The 15660-nt window shown below is 46.9% G+C and overlaps 1 protein-coding gene across 3 annotated transcripts in view; it reads left to right on the top strand.

The window, feature by feature from the left end:
- The window catches only part of GIGYF1 (GRB10 interacting GYF protein 1), a 1351771-nt gene that overhangs the window by 605293 nt on the left and 730818 nt on the right, over positions 1-15660 (top strand). For all 3 annotated transcript variants that reach the window (XM_085637593.1, XM_085637592.1, XM_085637591.1), the window contains exon 13: positions 14010-14228. In XM_085637593.1, the coding sequence (XP_085493719.1) occupies positions 14010-14228 (219 nt within the window). The remainder of the gene's footprint in view (positions 1-14009; positions 14229-15660) is intronic.

The raw sequence follows: 15660 nt of genomic DNA, 5'->3' as shown, positions 1-15660 counted from the left end.
AGAACTGATGGCAATCTTCCTGGCAATGAAAGCATTCAAGGTACACTTGTGCAACAAAGTCGTGTTGATCCGGACGGACAACATGACGGCCATGTACTACATACAGAAGCAGGGAGGAACACACTCTCCACAGTGGTCTAATCTGGCTCAGAGCATGTGGAAGTGGGCCATTCAGAGGAACATATTCCTCATGGCGGAACACCTCCCGGGCAAGGACAACCAGATGGCGGATCTGCTCAGCAGACACAGCCACCAGATGCACGAGTGGGAGCTACATCTGTCAGTACTCCAACCGTACTTCCAACAGTGGGGTCATCCAGAGATAGACCTATTCGCCACAAACAAACGCAAAATGCCAAAGCTTTGCCGCCAGGTTCCCACATCCACAGTCGCAGGGCAATGCGATATAGATGAACTGGTCCGGCAGATTTGCGTACGCTTTTCCCCCAGCGCCATTAATACCGCTGGTGGCACGCAAACTGCGACAGCACTCACTGACGCTCATCCTAGTTGCTCCCACATGGGCGCGCCAGCCATGGTACACCACCTTTCTAGAACTTTCCGTGGTGCCGCATCAAAGGCTGCGGATCAAACCTGCACTCTTAACGCAGAACCATGGCGAAATTCAGCACCCAGATCCGCAACAGCTGAACCTGGCAATCTGGCTCCTGAAGTCTTAGTTTGGCTACCTAAACCTGCCACCTCACTGTATGGAGATCATCAAGGAAGCCAGGAGAGCCACTACCAGAGCTTGCGATGCAGCTAAATGGAAGAGGTTTGTCATTTACTGCAACAACAATGACATTAACCCGCTAGACGCATCCATTCAAAATATAATCTGTTACCTCTTACACCTCTACCGATGCAATCTGGCATACACCTCAATACGTATCCATTTGACCGCAATAGCAGCCTATCTCCAGAACAGGCAGCACCTCTCTTTATTCAGAGTGCCTGCCATCAAAGCTTTCTTGGAGGGACTTAAACGAGTAATTCCCCCAAGACACCCACCAGCACCGGTGTGGAACCTCAACTTGGTCCTCACCCGACTGATGGGCCCACCCTTCGAACCTCTAATCTCATGTGAGATTCAATTCCTCACCTGGAAAGTAGCTTTCCTAGTGGCAATCACTTCGTTAAGAAGAGTTAGTGAACTCCAGGCACTAACCATTCAAGAGCCATTCATACTGGTTCACGCAAACAGGGTCGTGCTACGTACCAACCCCAAATTCATGCCTAAAGTTATATCGCAGTTCCACATGAATCAAGCTATTGAACTGCCTGTTTTCTTTCAGAATCCACAAAATGTCGCTGAAAGAATGCTCCATACACTAGATGTCAAAAGAGCCCTCATGTACTATATAGACAGAACTAAAGACTTTAGGAAGACAAAACAACTTTTCGTTGCCTTTTCTCCACAACACAAAGGCAACGCCATCTCCAAAGCAGGTATAGCCAGATGGATCGTTAAATGTATTCAAATTTGCTATCAAAAGGCTAAACGCACATTAACGATTCCCCCACGAGCCCACTCAACACGTAAGTTAGGGGCATCCATGGCTTTCCTGGGAAACATTCCTTTACAGGATATATGTAGAGCAGCCACATGGTCCACTATACATACATTTACCAAACACTATTGTGTAGATGTACACTCAAAACAGCAGGCAGCTGTATGACAGGCTGTTCTCAAAACTCTTTTTCAGACCGCTGCAGCTGGCACTGGTGGCTGCCGCTAATAGGAGGTACTGCTATATATTCTATGCACAGATATGAATTCAGCAGCCCACATGCCTCGAACTGAATATGCTACTTACCAGTATGCATCTGTTCTTGGCATGTAGGGTTGCTGACATTCATATCGCCCACCCTCCTTCCCGGCGCCTGTAGCAGCTGCAGCTCTCAGAATTACTGTAAGCATGGTCATCACTTTCTGTATCTACTCCATCACTGCCACAATGGCGAAAAACAATCTAAGGATGGAGAGGATGCCCATGCGCACTGTGGTCCAGGGGAGGAGTCACCTATCTCAGGATACTTCGAAGACTCTTCCAGGACAACGTGCAAACATCCGGACCCAACACTAGGCGGCGATCTATGCACAGATATGAATGTCAGCAGCCCTACATGCCAAGAACAGATGCATACTGGTAAGTAGCATATTCATAACTGAACTCTAGGCCAATGGGTTATATAACAAAATGTCTGTTTTATTTTAGAAGCAACAATAGGTATTAAAATATTAAAATACTTTCTCAGAATGAGATGCTTTAGGTAAATACTTTTGCCATATACAATTGGCTTTTGTAGAAAGTTACAAGTTGTTGCAATAGGCAACACAATTTTAAACACAATAATGCATTGAGTTCAATGGAAGTTTTAAGTTATTTACAATAGATTACTTTCAGGATTACTTTTGTGATTCCAGGACTGGATCCTAAATTCAGTCCTTGGACAGTTCTTAGAAACAAGTGATAAAAGTCGACTTAGTTACTGTTGTAATTTTTAGGCAATATTTAGCTTTATTAAGGACGTGTATTACATCTGTAGAAGTCAGCGGAAATAGGAAGATTGTTTCTCTTCATTCCTGCCTTACGTCAAACATAACGACGGCTGATCTCCAGACATCATTTGCATGTTCTGCATTGACATATCCGGAATCGCATCTCCTACTGTATCTTTGTAGAAGATGACCACGACATGTAGAATAAAAAATTAAAAATGCAATAGAGATTTAAAAAGTATATATATATATGAGGCTACTGTGAGAAAGTGGCTCTGTATATACTGTTCCCAAATAGGTACAGGGTGTACAGAGTCCACAGTCCACAGAGGCTTGGCAGAGGCTAAAGTTAGATATAACCTTACTCTCTAAAGTGGTTGTGAGAAAGTGGCTCTGTATATTCTGTTCCTTAATAGGTACAGGGTGTACACAGTCCACAGACCCCAAGGGTTTAACAGAGGTTAAAGTTAGATATAACCTTACTCTCTAAAGTGGTAGCTTGGTCGAGCAGTAAGGCAGTATCAGAGGACAGTGTAAAGCATTTGTTGTACACACTCAATAACTGAACTTAAGGCCAATGGTTTATATATAAAGAATATATGCTTGTTTTATTTTAGAACCAACACTTGGAATTAAAATATACTTTCTCGACAGGAGATGTTTCATATAAATACTTTTCTGTATGCAATAGACTTTAGTAAACAGTTACAAGTAGTTGCAGTAGGCAACTCTATTTCTAAACACAACAATACATTGTGCGCAATGATAAATTCAAGTTATTTGCAACAGATTACTTTTTAGATTACTTTTGTAATTCCAGGACTGGATCCTAGATTCAGTCCTGGTTCAGTTCTCAGAATCAAGTGATGAAAGTTGTCTTAAGTACTGTAATGATTTTGAACTAATATTTAGCTATTTTAAAAGTTGACACTTAGAAAATATTTCAGAGAAAACAATCAATGACTCCCTATGGAAGAAAATGCAGGTTACAGGTACGGTACGTTCTCGTTACTTTTGTAATCCAGTACTGGGTGCCTAGACTCAGTACTGGGACCTTTATCCAAAACAGGTAAGCAATTACGTTTTCAGATATTATACGATTTTTGAAGAATATTTAAAGATTGCAGAAATCGACGCTTAAAAGAAAATTCACAGAAAAACAGACAATGGTTTCCTATGGAAGAAAATTGAGTTAAGGGTAAGTACAGTTGTAGAGATTTTTCAGAGTCAGTGCTGGGCACCAAGATCCAGCACTGGGAGTTCACCTAGGAACAGGTGAGTATTTTCGTTTTCGTTACTCGGCTGATTTTTGGTGAATATTTGAAGATTTGAAAAGTCCACACTTAGAAGAAATTTCAGGAAAAAGCCAGTCAATGTTACCCTATGAGGAAAATAGAGTTTGCGGTTCAATGGTAAGTACTCGACTGGCAGAGTTGAGGTTCTGGGCACAGACTCAGGGGTCTCCCAGGGTCAGGTAGGTACAGTTGGTTCACCCTCAGCGGCTCTAGGGCGGCCGGGTGCAGAGAGAGTTAGGCCCAATGTTATCCTATGAGGGATAGGGGGGGGCCTTGTTTGGTGGCTGCTGACTGGCAAGCCACGCGGCTGTGGGAGCTGGGCTCCTGGTCACTTACTCAGGGCAAGTGGGGAAGTAGGAAGGAATAGAGTTTTCACTGCCAGGGCCACTCGGGCGGCTGGGTGCAGAGTGCTTTTGAGCCTTCAGGCGCTCAATGGATGTCAATGGGAAATCTCCGGTTAGGAAAAAGACTGCAAGCTCGGGGACGAGGACTCTTCAGGTGCCACCACCACTTCGAGAGGTAAGTTGGGTAGTTGGAGGATAGGTAGGTACCCCGGGATTGGACACAGAGGGCCGTGGGGCGCCGGGTGCAGGGGTGCTTTTTGGTGTCGGAAAATCTTACCCTCTGTTGATCGCGGTTGGGGCGGCTCACTGTTCTGAGGCTGCAGGATTCGTCAGGATTGTCGAGGGGGGTCCTTGGGTGCTGGACTCGGGGTCACAGTCGCCGTGGGGTCGTCCTCGTGGGTTTAGTTCACTCCGGCACCGGCCAGGCTTGGCTGGTTCAGAGTGGGCTGGGATTGCGGTTCCGGGCTGCTGCCAGGGGTGAAAGGTAGTTTTTGAGTAGAGCCTCTACTCATGGGAGTCCCAGGGGATCAGAGTTCAAAGGTAGCTTGCCACAAGAGATGCCGGGATTGGAGCAGGTTCGAGGTCGACAGGCCGGTAGGGCTGGGGCCAAAGCAGTTGGTGTCTCCCTCTCCTTCGCAGCTGCAGGGCAGGACTTCTTTTCTTCTTGCTCTTCTTGTAATTTCGGAATCTGGGGAAGGAAGGTTCAGGGTGCCCCTAAATACTAGATTTAGGGTCGTTACAGGTAGGTGAAGGGCAGGGACCAATGGGTCCCCATCCTGGGGTGGGTACACCCCCTATCCTGCCTCTCTTGTGGGAGGGGGGCAGTAGCCTAGTCCTGATAGGGTAGGGCTCCCCATCTTCAAGATGGCGAGAGCCCGGAGATGTGCTTCACCTCGCCTCCCCTACCTGAGGGGTGGGGTTGGCAGGCTGGCACATCCCCTGTCCTTATTTGGGGTTGCCGGCCAAAGCGTCCCGCCAGAGTGGGGGGTTGCAGGGGCCTGGGGAAACTCACAGAGGCGGCATGCCTTTGAAGCTTCCCCCTGCCCATCCTGGGGGAGGAGATTTAGCACCTCGCCCAGGATGTGCATTGTTGCAGGACCAGGAGAGCAGGGGCTCTCCTACCCAGGGGTCCAGCAACATGTCTGCTGGGTGGCAGCCTAGGCATCCTCAGAGCAGACGTGGATTTGTAGGTTAGGTTTGAGAGGGCACCTCTAAGATGCCCTCTGGGGTGCTAGGTACATTAAATCCCACACTGGCATCAGTGTGGGTTTAATGTGCTGAGAAGTTTGATACCAAACTTCCCAGTCTTTAGTGTTGCCATTGTGGTGCTGTGGAGCTCGTGTCGTGACGAGCTCCCAGCACCATGTACACTTTAAATGGCAGCACTGCACTTACAGGGCTCAGGGATGGACCTGGGCACTGCAGGGGCACAGGGCTCTTGCTCCTGTGCCCACACCATTGGCATAATGCACCCAGCTAGAGGGGTGACTGATGTATGCCATGGCAGTGTATGTGATGGGCATGGCACACAGGGATGTGTGCCATGTCGGCTTTGTTTTGGTCTTGAACCCAAACACTCAGCCTGCAAAGGCAGTGTGTGTAAGGGTACAGGGCCTCTAAGAGTGGCACAAGGAGTGCTGCAGCTCTTGGAGGCCTTCCTTGGTCACAAAGCCCTGGGTACTTAGGGTACCATTTACCAGGGGCTGACATGTGGCCAAGGTTTGCCAATTTGGGTTTTTTTTGTTTTAGGGAAGGAACATAGGCCCTGGGCACCTGATTGGCAGGAGTCCAGGGCACACTCAATCAAAGTACATTCAGCAAAAAGTGGGGGCATACCAGGCAAGAAAGATGGCACTTTCTCACAGTGGTAGCTTGGTCGAGCAGTAAGGCAGTATCAGAGGACAGTGTAAAGCATTTGTTGCACACACTCAGCCAGCAAATGGTCTCACACACTCTAACTGAACTCTAGGCCTATGGTTTACACGACTTTGTTGCACAAGTGTACTTTGAATGCTTTCATAGCCAGGAAGATTGCCATCAGTTCCAGAAGGTTGATGTGCATCTTCTTTTGTTGTGTTGTCTATAGTCCCTGCACTGTGTAGTTGAGTACATGAGCTCCCCATCCCTGGAGAGACGCGTCCGCCGTCAGTATTATTTGTGGAACAGGCTCATGGAACGGTCGGCCCGTGCAAAGGTTTTGTGGATTCCACCAATGCAGCGAGTTGTATGCCCGACCGCTCACCAACACTAGGTCTTTTAGTTGTCCGTGAGCCTGGTTCCATTGACGTGCTAAGCACTCCTGAAGCGGGCGCATATGTAGTCTCGCGTGTGGGACTATGAAAATGCAGGAGGCCATCATGCCTATCAACTGCATGAACACTCGCGCGGGAAGGGAGTGTTGTGGTTTGAACTTGGAAATCAGCATTTGCATGCTGTTGATACTTACTAAATTTGGCTGACCTGTGGCCGCCAGAGTGTCTATGGTCGCACCTAGGTACTGTTGTACGTGTGCGGGTTGGAGATGTGATTTTGGGTAATTTAGTGAGAACCCCAGACTGTGAAGGAGGTGAATGGTGCGGGACATGTGGCTGGCACATTGCTGGGCTGACTTTGCTTGAACAAGCCAGTCGTCCAGGTAAGGGTAGACGTGTATGTGCTGCCTCCGTAGATGTGCCGCCACAGTAGCTAGGCACTTTGTGAAAACTCTGGGTGCTGTTGTGACGCCGAAGGGAAGAACCTTGAATTGTTAGTGCTGCCCTTGAATAGTGAACCTGAGATATTTCCTGTGTGATGGGTGAATGGCTATGTGGAAATACGCATCTTTGAGGTCTAGTGTGGCCAGGAAGTCTCCCTGTTTGAGCAGTGGGAGGACTTGTTGCAGGGTGAGCATGTGGAAATGCTCCGAAAGAATATAGCGGTTGAGGGGTCTCAGGTCTAGTATAGGTCTGAGTGACCCGTCCTTTTTTGGTATTAAAAAGTACAGGGAGTACACCCCTGTACCTTGCTCGTGGACGGGTACGACCTCTATTGCGCCTTTTTGCATCATGCTTAGCACTTCCTGCTGTAATAGCGCTAAGTGCTCTGAGGACATAGGACGATGTTTTGGGGGTATTGTGGGTGGAGTAGAGGTTAATTCTAGGCAGTAACCGTGTTTGATAATATTTTTGACCTACCTGTCCGTGGTGATGGAGTTCCACGTGTCCAGGAACTTTTGCAACCTTCCCCTGACAGGTGTTGTGTGGTCGGGAGGAAGGGAGAGGGCGTCACTGTTTGTTCTGGGGAGAGGATCTGGTATTGCCGTATCTTGTCCTCTGCCCTTTGTGCTTGAACCACGATATCCACCCCTGGTGTTTTTATCGTAGGTACTTAGGGTGTTGCCCTTGTTGTAGGTTTGCTGTGACCCCTGTCCTCTACCTGCTCCTCTATTACCGGGGCGACGAAAGGAGCCGCTCCGAAAGGTCTGTGGTTGGAGAGCCCCCATGGACTTTGCAGTGTTTGTGTCTTTTTTTATTTTTTCTAGTGTGGTGTCAACCTCTGGCCCGAATAAGTAGTCTGGGTTGACCGGCTGGTTGAGGATGTTATTTTGCACCTCCGGTTTGAATCCGGAGATTCGTAACCAGGCGTGTCGTTGTAACATGACGCTAGTGTTTATGGCTCTGGCAGCTGTATCTGCGGCATCCAGTGCACACTTGATGGATGCGTTTGTGAGGAGTTGTCCCTCTCTGATGAGGATCTCTGCTCCCTCTTTGTATTGGTCAGGGAGATGTTGTAGTAATGTTTCTAGTGTGTCATAATGCGCTCGGTCGTAGCGAGCCAGGAGCGCTTGAGTATTGGCAATACGCCATATGTTAGCTGCTTGGGCCGCAACCCGTTTGCCGGAGGTCTCTAACACCTTGGACTTTTTGTCCGGGGGAGGGGCATCCCCAGTAGTCTGCGAGTGCGCCCGTTTACGAGCATTCGCGACTACTATGGAATCTAGAGGCAACTGTCCTCTAATATAGGTAGGATCCCCAGGCGCTGACCTATATTTTTTGTCGATTCTGGGGTTTATTACTCTGGCCCTGGTGGGTTCTTTGAAAATGTCCTTTGCTGGTTTGAGGACACCTTTCAACATAGGTAGAGTTTTAACATGTTTTTCTGAGGATGCGAAAGTGTCCATGAGAAAATCGTCCTCGATGGTGTCAGAGTGGAGTTGAACACCATGATTGGCCGCAGCACGTTCAATGAGGGCGTTGAATGCTGCAGTGTCCTCTGTGGGAGACGTTTTTGCTCCATAGAGTTGCGGGTTCTGTGTATCCATAGGTGCACCCGAGTCTACAGGGTCATCCCAAGCTTGGTAAGGGTCCTGTTGGCCTTGAGGGTCCATATCTCCGGGGTAGGGGACGTGGTCACCCATGTAGTCCTCCAAAACATCTGTGTCGGAGTGTCGGAGAGAAGGACTGTGGATCTTGGTAAGAGGCATGGAGAGGCTCGTAAAGAAGTGGTTCCGAATCCACTGGCAGCTTTTTCTTTAGTGGGATCCGGTAGGAGTCCAAAGCTGGCTGAGAAGTTATCCTCCTCTTGTGAAGCATCATCCTGCCTGTTGTGGCATCGATGATGTGTGAAGGCGACGTCTCCGTAGGAGAGTGTTCTGCAGGTGTGATCCTGGTGTGGGTGACACGTGTTCTGATTTTGAACAGTTTTCGCGCCGTGGTGTGGCAGGCCAAAAGTGATGTTGGCCGGTGCCGGAGAAGCTTTTTGAGCCTTTTTCGGCTCGGAGCTTGATGTGTCCTGGAGGGCCGCCTTATCTTTGATGCGTTGCAAGGATGCTGAAACTTGCCGCACCTGGAACGCCGACGGTTCTTTGGCGCCGACCGGTTCCGTTGAGGCAGGCGTGGACGTTTTTGGTGCCACGGGGTCATTGAGTCGAGGAGAGGTAGTAGCTGTCGACGGCGTCTATGATTGTGCCTTTGGTGCTGTTTTGGAAGTGGTGTGAGATCCAGCAGCCATTTTGACCTTAGTGGTCGGAGCCGATTGTTTCGGTACCTGGAGCCGAGGCGGCTTGGCGGTACCGATGGTCTTTTTCCGTGCGTCAACGCTGATGTCGGCTGCTGCAAGCTCGGCACCGAAGTCCCTTTTGGTGCGGTCGGTGCCGACTGGTTTGGCTGGCGTCGAAGGCGTGGTGGGCTTCGATCCGACCAGTGTGACTTTCAGTTTCGGTTTCTGCTGAACCGAGACGGCTTTCGGTTTCGGTTTCGATGAAGGGAAACCAGCCGTTTTGGGTAGTATAGGCTGCCGCTTAATGTCCGAGGCCGGGCCCGAATGGATGCGGGATAGGTGTTGGGTAAGGCCCGAAGGCGATCCCTCGACCGGAGCCACAGACTGACGCAGTGGGATATCCAAAGTCTGTTCGGGTAGGCCTTGCTCGTCACCGGAGCTACTCTCTTCGGCGCCTAAGGCCTCATTGTAGTCTCCTACCTCGGTGTCGGCTTCGTCTCTGTGGAAGAGTTGTTTTTCGACGTCTTCCGATCCGGAGTCGTGTTCGGAAGCGGGGCTGGAGGGTAGGTTCTCCACGTTTTGCACATCTTCGTCCTCGGCGTTGGAAGATGTCAGTCGGGGCCGGTGCCGCTTGCTGCGCTTCGAGCCTCGCTGCTCGACGATTCCGGAGAGTCTTCGTGGATCGGAATCGGGCACAGGCCATGCATGTGGACTCGTCGTGATCCGGTGAAAGGCATTTGTTACACACCAGGTGGACGTCGACATGGGGATATTTCGCATTGCATACAGGGCACCGCTTGAGGGCGTCCTCGATTCCATCGTCGATGTCGGGTCGATGGTCGGGTATGATGCGAAAAAGTTGGTTTCTGGAAGTTAGTAAACTAACAAATAACTATCGATACCGATCGGGAACAGTACCGACGCGAACTAAAGGCCTTTTGGCCTGTAAAAAGTTTTTCCTAACTTGAGTCAAGATAAGCACATCCGAACCCAATGGCGGAAAAAAACAATCTGAGGATGGAGAGGATGCCCATGCGCACTGTAGTCCAGGGGAGGAGTCACCTATCCCAGGATACTTCGAAGACTCTTCCAGGACAACAACGTGCAAACATCCGGACCCAACACTAGGCGGCGATCTATGCACAGATATGAATGTCAGCAGCCCTACATGCCAAGAACAGATGCATACTGGTAAGTAGCATATTCAATATGCTTGTTTTATTTTAGAACCAACAATTGGATTTAAAATATACTTTCTCAGAATGAGATGCTTTATATAAAAACTTTTGCAATATGCAATTGACTTTTGTAAACAGTTACAAGTGGTTGCAATAGGCAACACTATTTTAAACACAATAATGCATTGAGATCAATGGAAGTTTCATGTTATTTGCCACAGATTACTTTTAGGATTACTTTTGGAATTCCAGGACTGGATCCTAAATTCAGTCCTGGGTCAGTACTTGGAATCAAGTGATAAAAGTCGACTTAATTACTATGATGATTTTTAGACAATATTTTGCTATTTTAAAAGTTGACGCTTTGAAGAAATTTCATAGAAATCAGTCAATGATTCCCTATAGAAGAAAATTCAAGTTGCAGGTATGGTATGTTCTTGTTACTTTTGTAATCCAGTACTGGGTACCTAGACTCAGTACTGGGACCTCTATCTAAAACAGGTAAGTAATTCGTTTTCACAGCTTTTACGATTTTTAAAGAATATTTTAAGTTTGCAAAAATCGACACTTGGAAGAATTTTCACAGAAAAACAGTCAATTTTTTCCTATGTAAGAAAATTGGGTTAATGGTAAGTACTGATGTGAATATTTTTCAGGGTCAGTGCCCGGCACCAAGATCCAGCACTGGGATCTCTCCTAATAGCAGGTGAGTATTTTCGTTTTCGTTACTCAGCTGATTTTTGGTGAATATTTTAAAGTTTAGAGACTCCACACTTAGAAGAAATTTCAGAAGAAACCAGTCAATGTTACCCTATGGAGAAAATTATCGGCTTTTGGGTAAGTACTAGACTGGCAGAGTTAAGGTTCTGGGCACAGACTCGGGGGTCTCCCACGGTCAGGTAGGTACAGTTGTTGCGCCCTCAGCGTTGCAGGGGCAGCCGGGTGGGCTCAAAAGCACCCTGCACCCAGCCGCCCGAGCGGCCCTGGCAGTGCAACCTCTACACCTATCTACTTCCCTATTTGCCCTGAGCAAGTGACCAGGAGCCCAGCTCCCACAGCCGCTTGACCTGGTAGTCAGCAGCCACCAACCAAGGCCCCCCTGCCTCCCATAGGATAACATTGGGCCTAACTCACTCTGCACCCAGCTGCCCCTGTGCCGCTGATGGTCTAACAACTGTACTTACCTGACCCTGGAGACCCCTAAGTCTGTGCCCAGAACCTTAACTCTGCCAGTCTAGTACTTACCCAAAAGCTGGTAACTCACTTTTCTTCCATAGGGTAACATTGACTGGCTTCTTCTGAAATTTCTTATAAGTGTGGAGTTTCTAAACTTTAAAATATTCACCTAAAATCAACTGAGTAACAAAAACGGAAATACTCACCTGCTATTAGGAGAGATCCCAGTGCTGTATCTTGGTGCCCAGCACTGACCCTGAAAAGTACTCCCAACCGTACTTACCACTAACTCCATTTTCTCCCATAGGAAACCATTGACTGTCTTTCTGTGAAATTTATTCTAAGTCGATTTTTGCCAACTACAAATATTTTTTAAAAATCGTACTAACTGTGAAAACGCAATTACTTACCTTTTTTAGATAGATGTCCCAGTACTGAGCCTAGGAGCCCAGCACTGGATTGCAAAAGTAACAAGAACATACTTTACCCGTAACTCGAATTTTCTTCCATAAGAAACCATTGACTGTTTTTCTGTGGAATTTCTTCTGTGTCGATTTTGTAAACTTATAAATATTCCTTAAAAATCACCTGTATAACTTAAATGCAGTTTCTCAACTGCTTACAGGTGGTACACTAGTGCTGGATCCAGGATCCAACCCTGACCTAGAAAAAGTAACAATAACCCCTCTTACCTGCTAAGTGAATTTCCTTCTATAGGATAACATTGGTAATTTGCTCAGAAAAAGTTTGTCAACTTTTAAAATAGCAAAATATTGCTTAAAAATTACAACAGTAACTAAAGTATTTACTCCTGTTTCCAATTCCTGTCCCAGGGCTGAATTTAGGATCCAGTCCTGGTGTTAGAAAAGTAATCCTGAAAGTAATCAATTGCATATAACTTAAAATTCCCTTTGAGCTCAATGTATTATTGTATTTCAAATTGTGTTGCCTATTGCAACAAAGTGTAAATATTGCATTCCTAGTCAATTGTCCTTTGCAAAGTATTTAACTAAAGCATCTCATTCTGAGAAAGTATATTTTGATAACTCTCTTTGGTTCTAAAATAAAACCATATATTTTTATATACAAACCATTGGCCTAGAGTTTAGTTATTGTGTGTGAGAGACCATTTGCTGACCGAGTGTGTTCAACAAATGCTTTACACTCTCCTCTGATACTGCCTTACTGCTCGACCAAGCTACCACTTTAGAGTAAGGTTATATCTAACTTTAGCCTCTGCCAAACATCTGTGGACCCAATACACACTGTACCTATTTGGGAACAGTATATGTAGAGCCACTGTCCTACAGCAGGCACTCCACCTAGGGGTCCAGAAACATGTCTGCTGGCGTCACCTGTCAGGCAGCCACTCTGCCAGGACAATAGTTAGGTTGTTTTTTAGGGGGCATCTCTAAGATGCCGTCTTAGTTCATTTTTCATTAAATCCCACTCTGGCATCAGTGTGTTTTTATGATGCTGAGAAGTTTGATACCAAATTTCCCAGTTTTCAGTAAATCCATTATGTGCCTCTGGAGTTAATGACAAACTAACTGCCAAATGTGGCTGGAACCAAACCAGGGATGGGTGTTTTTTAGGGGGCATCTGTAAGATACCGTCTGTGTGCATTTTACTTTAAATCCCACACTGGCATCAGTTTGGGTTTAATTTACTGAGAAGTTTGGTTTCAAACTTCCCAGTTTTCATTTGAGCCATTCCGGGGCTGTTGAGTTTGTAGTGACAAACTCCCAGCCCCTATACTCAAATTGGCTTCACTGCACGTACAATGACTGTTTGGCACATACCTTGTTGGGGCATAGGCTCATGCAGCTAATCCCTCACTGGTAGTATGGTGTACCCTGCTTTTATGGCTGTAAGGCCTGCCAGAGGGGTTAAGTATCCATGCCACAAGCAGTGTTGGAAGGCATGGCACCCAGGGATTGGTGGCCATTTCTACTCTTCAGTTTAGTCTGCACCATAACATGTATCCTGCAGTGGCAGTGTGTGGACCTTCAGGTGAGGGGTCTCTAAAGGTGGCATAATACATGCTGCAGCCCTCTGTGGTCACCACCCCCTTGGTACAAGGGTTAGCTTTTACAAATGATTTTTCAGGTGGCCCAGAGGTGTTCCAATTGTGGAGACAATTGTACAGTTTTGGGGAGGACCACAGGCCCTGGGAACCTGATTGGCAGGGACCCAGGGCACACCTAGTCAAGTTCGTATCAGATATCTGGCAAAAACGGGCACTTTCCTACAGTAGTAAACTGTTCTGCTTTACATTTATACCGTAGGACTTCCACTTTGCCGACGGGGAATGATTTCAAGCTTGTTAATCTATGAAAGATGCCAATACTGTAGAGGACCATTTACAGCGAAGTAATTTATTTTCTTTCTCCTTGTTCTCATTGAATAGAACTTCAACATTTCCTTATGTGAACCTTAGGCAAGCTGTGATTTATTCGTGAAATCTCAGTTTAACAGAGCTAGCATTCAGCTTGGTAATACTGCAAAAACTGTTATTCATCCTTACTTTTTCTAGATGCTAAAGAAAATGTCCAGAATGCTGAGGAAAGGCCTCCTGAAATCTTTTCCTCTTCTCCACCGTCTGCTCCTCCTTCTGACCTCACCTGGGTCTGTGGACACCCCTTTGTTGCTGCCACCACTAGTGAATGCGAAAGTGCCCTGACTAGTTTGTCTGAGTCAGAAGTCCTTACCCCTCTGATCAATAATGAGAAGGGGCTGAAGTCCGCTGCTGAAGGTAAAACAAATTGCATGCTTCAGTTCAAGCATCAATACTTGATAGTTAATCTACACATTGTTGTTGGTTGGATGCAAGGCATGATGAATGTCTTAAATAATTTGTTCAGAGTTTGAGATTTGTTTGGTTGCTCGGATTTTAATTATTTTCTTTCAGTGCCCTTAATTGGGACCATTTATGTTTTATTTTCTTTCACGTGTATTTTCCTATGATCTCTTAAGTTGCCACTCTGGTTTCATTGAAATCAGTGTTTTTCCCATTGTGATGAATTGTCCTTCTGGAACCACAGTGCTGTTTTATGCTGCTAGCTCAGCAAGAGCATTGTGGCAGATCAGGCTCGCAAAACCATGTGGCTATTGGAGAGTTCAGTAATAAGTCTTAAGGAAAACTCGTGGTGTCAGAAATGGAGTATTGGATCATTTTTTAATTTAAACTTGTGCTTTGGAAATGTTCTATTTTACAATTCCCTTTACCCGAGGTGGGGGTCCTAGGTGAGTCAAGGCATCAGTTGCGTCATCTGATATTGTTTACTTTAAGTGTTATGGGACACTACTCGTGAATTTGAAGTAAATTACCAATTTGTTTTTTATAGAGGTCAAGCGATTAAAGACTTACCACAGGTGATGGCGGTTGTGGTGGTGCAGGGCTAGAAACTCAGAATGAAGGAATGAAAGAATATTTGTAAAGCACACAGTTACTCAGTGTCCCAGCGCTGGAGAGCCTCAAAACTAGTCTGCTGCTGTCCCTAATGGACTGTGTAAACTTAGGGTGAGTCTTGGAAGAGCCAGGTTTTAAGCATCTTCCTAAAGGTAAGTATGTCAGTCTGCTGTCTGAGTGTCACCGGAAGGTGCGTACATCCTGCACTTGGAAAGAACGACCTCCTGTGCGGGTGCGACATTTCTTGATTATAGCAGCCAGATGCAATGAAGATTACCTCAAGGTTCTGGTTCTGCGGGGAGCGTAGTGTGCGGCTCTCCTTCTGAGGTACCGTGCACGGGTGCCCTGCTGCACCTTAAAGGCCAGAACTGAGGCCTTGAAGCAGATTCTTTTCTTATCAGGTAGCCAGTGCAAGGCTTTCAGGGGTGAACCCTGGGTTTAAGCAGGAGGACTACCCGGACGGTCCTCCTGTACCACCTGCAATCTTTTTAAAAGGTATTCCGGGATGCCCAGGTATAGGACATTGACATATTCCAGTCTGGAAACAATAAGGGCTTGGACAACTGTTGTCTTGTGGTTAAGAGGCAGGAGGGTAAGAAATGCTTTGAGGATCCGCAGGAGGCCAAAACAGGATCCTGCGACTGACTGGATTTGCTCTTTCATAGACAGAGTGTCATCCATCTTGACACCCAGGTTCTTGACCGTGCTGATGGAAGAGGGGGGGTGGAGACATGTCCGATGACCACCATTGTTTCCAATCATACATGGGTGGGTA

The sequence above is a fragment of the Triturus cristatus genome, chromosome 12 (assembly GCF_964204655.1).
Source record: "Triturus cristatus chromosome 12, aTriCri1.1, whole genome shotgun sequence".
In the NCBI taxonomy this organism is placed as follows: domain Eukaryota; kingdom Metazoa; phylum Chordata; class Amphibia; order Caudata; family Salamandridae; genus Triturus; species Triturus cristatus.
The sequence above is the reverse complement of the archived record's forward strand: the minus strand, read 5'-3'. Positions and strand labels throughout refer to the sequence as shown.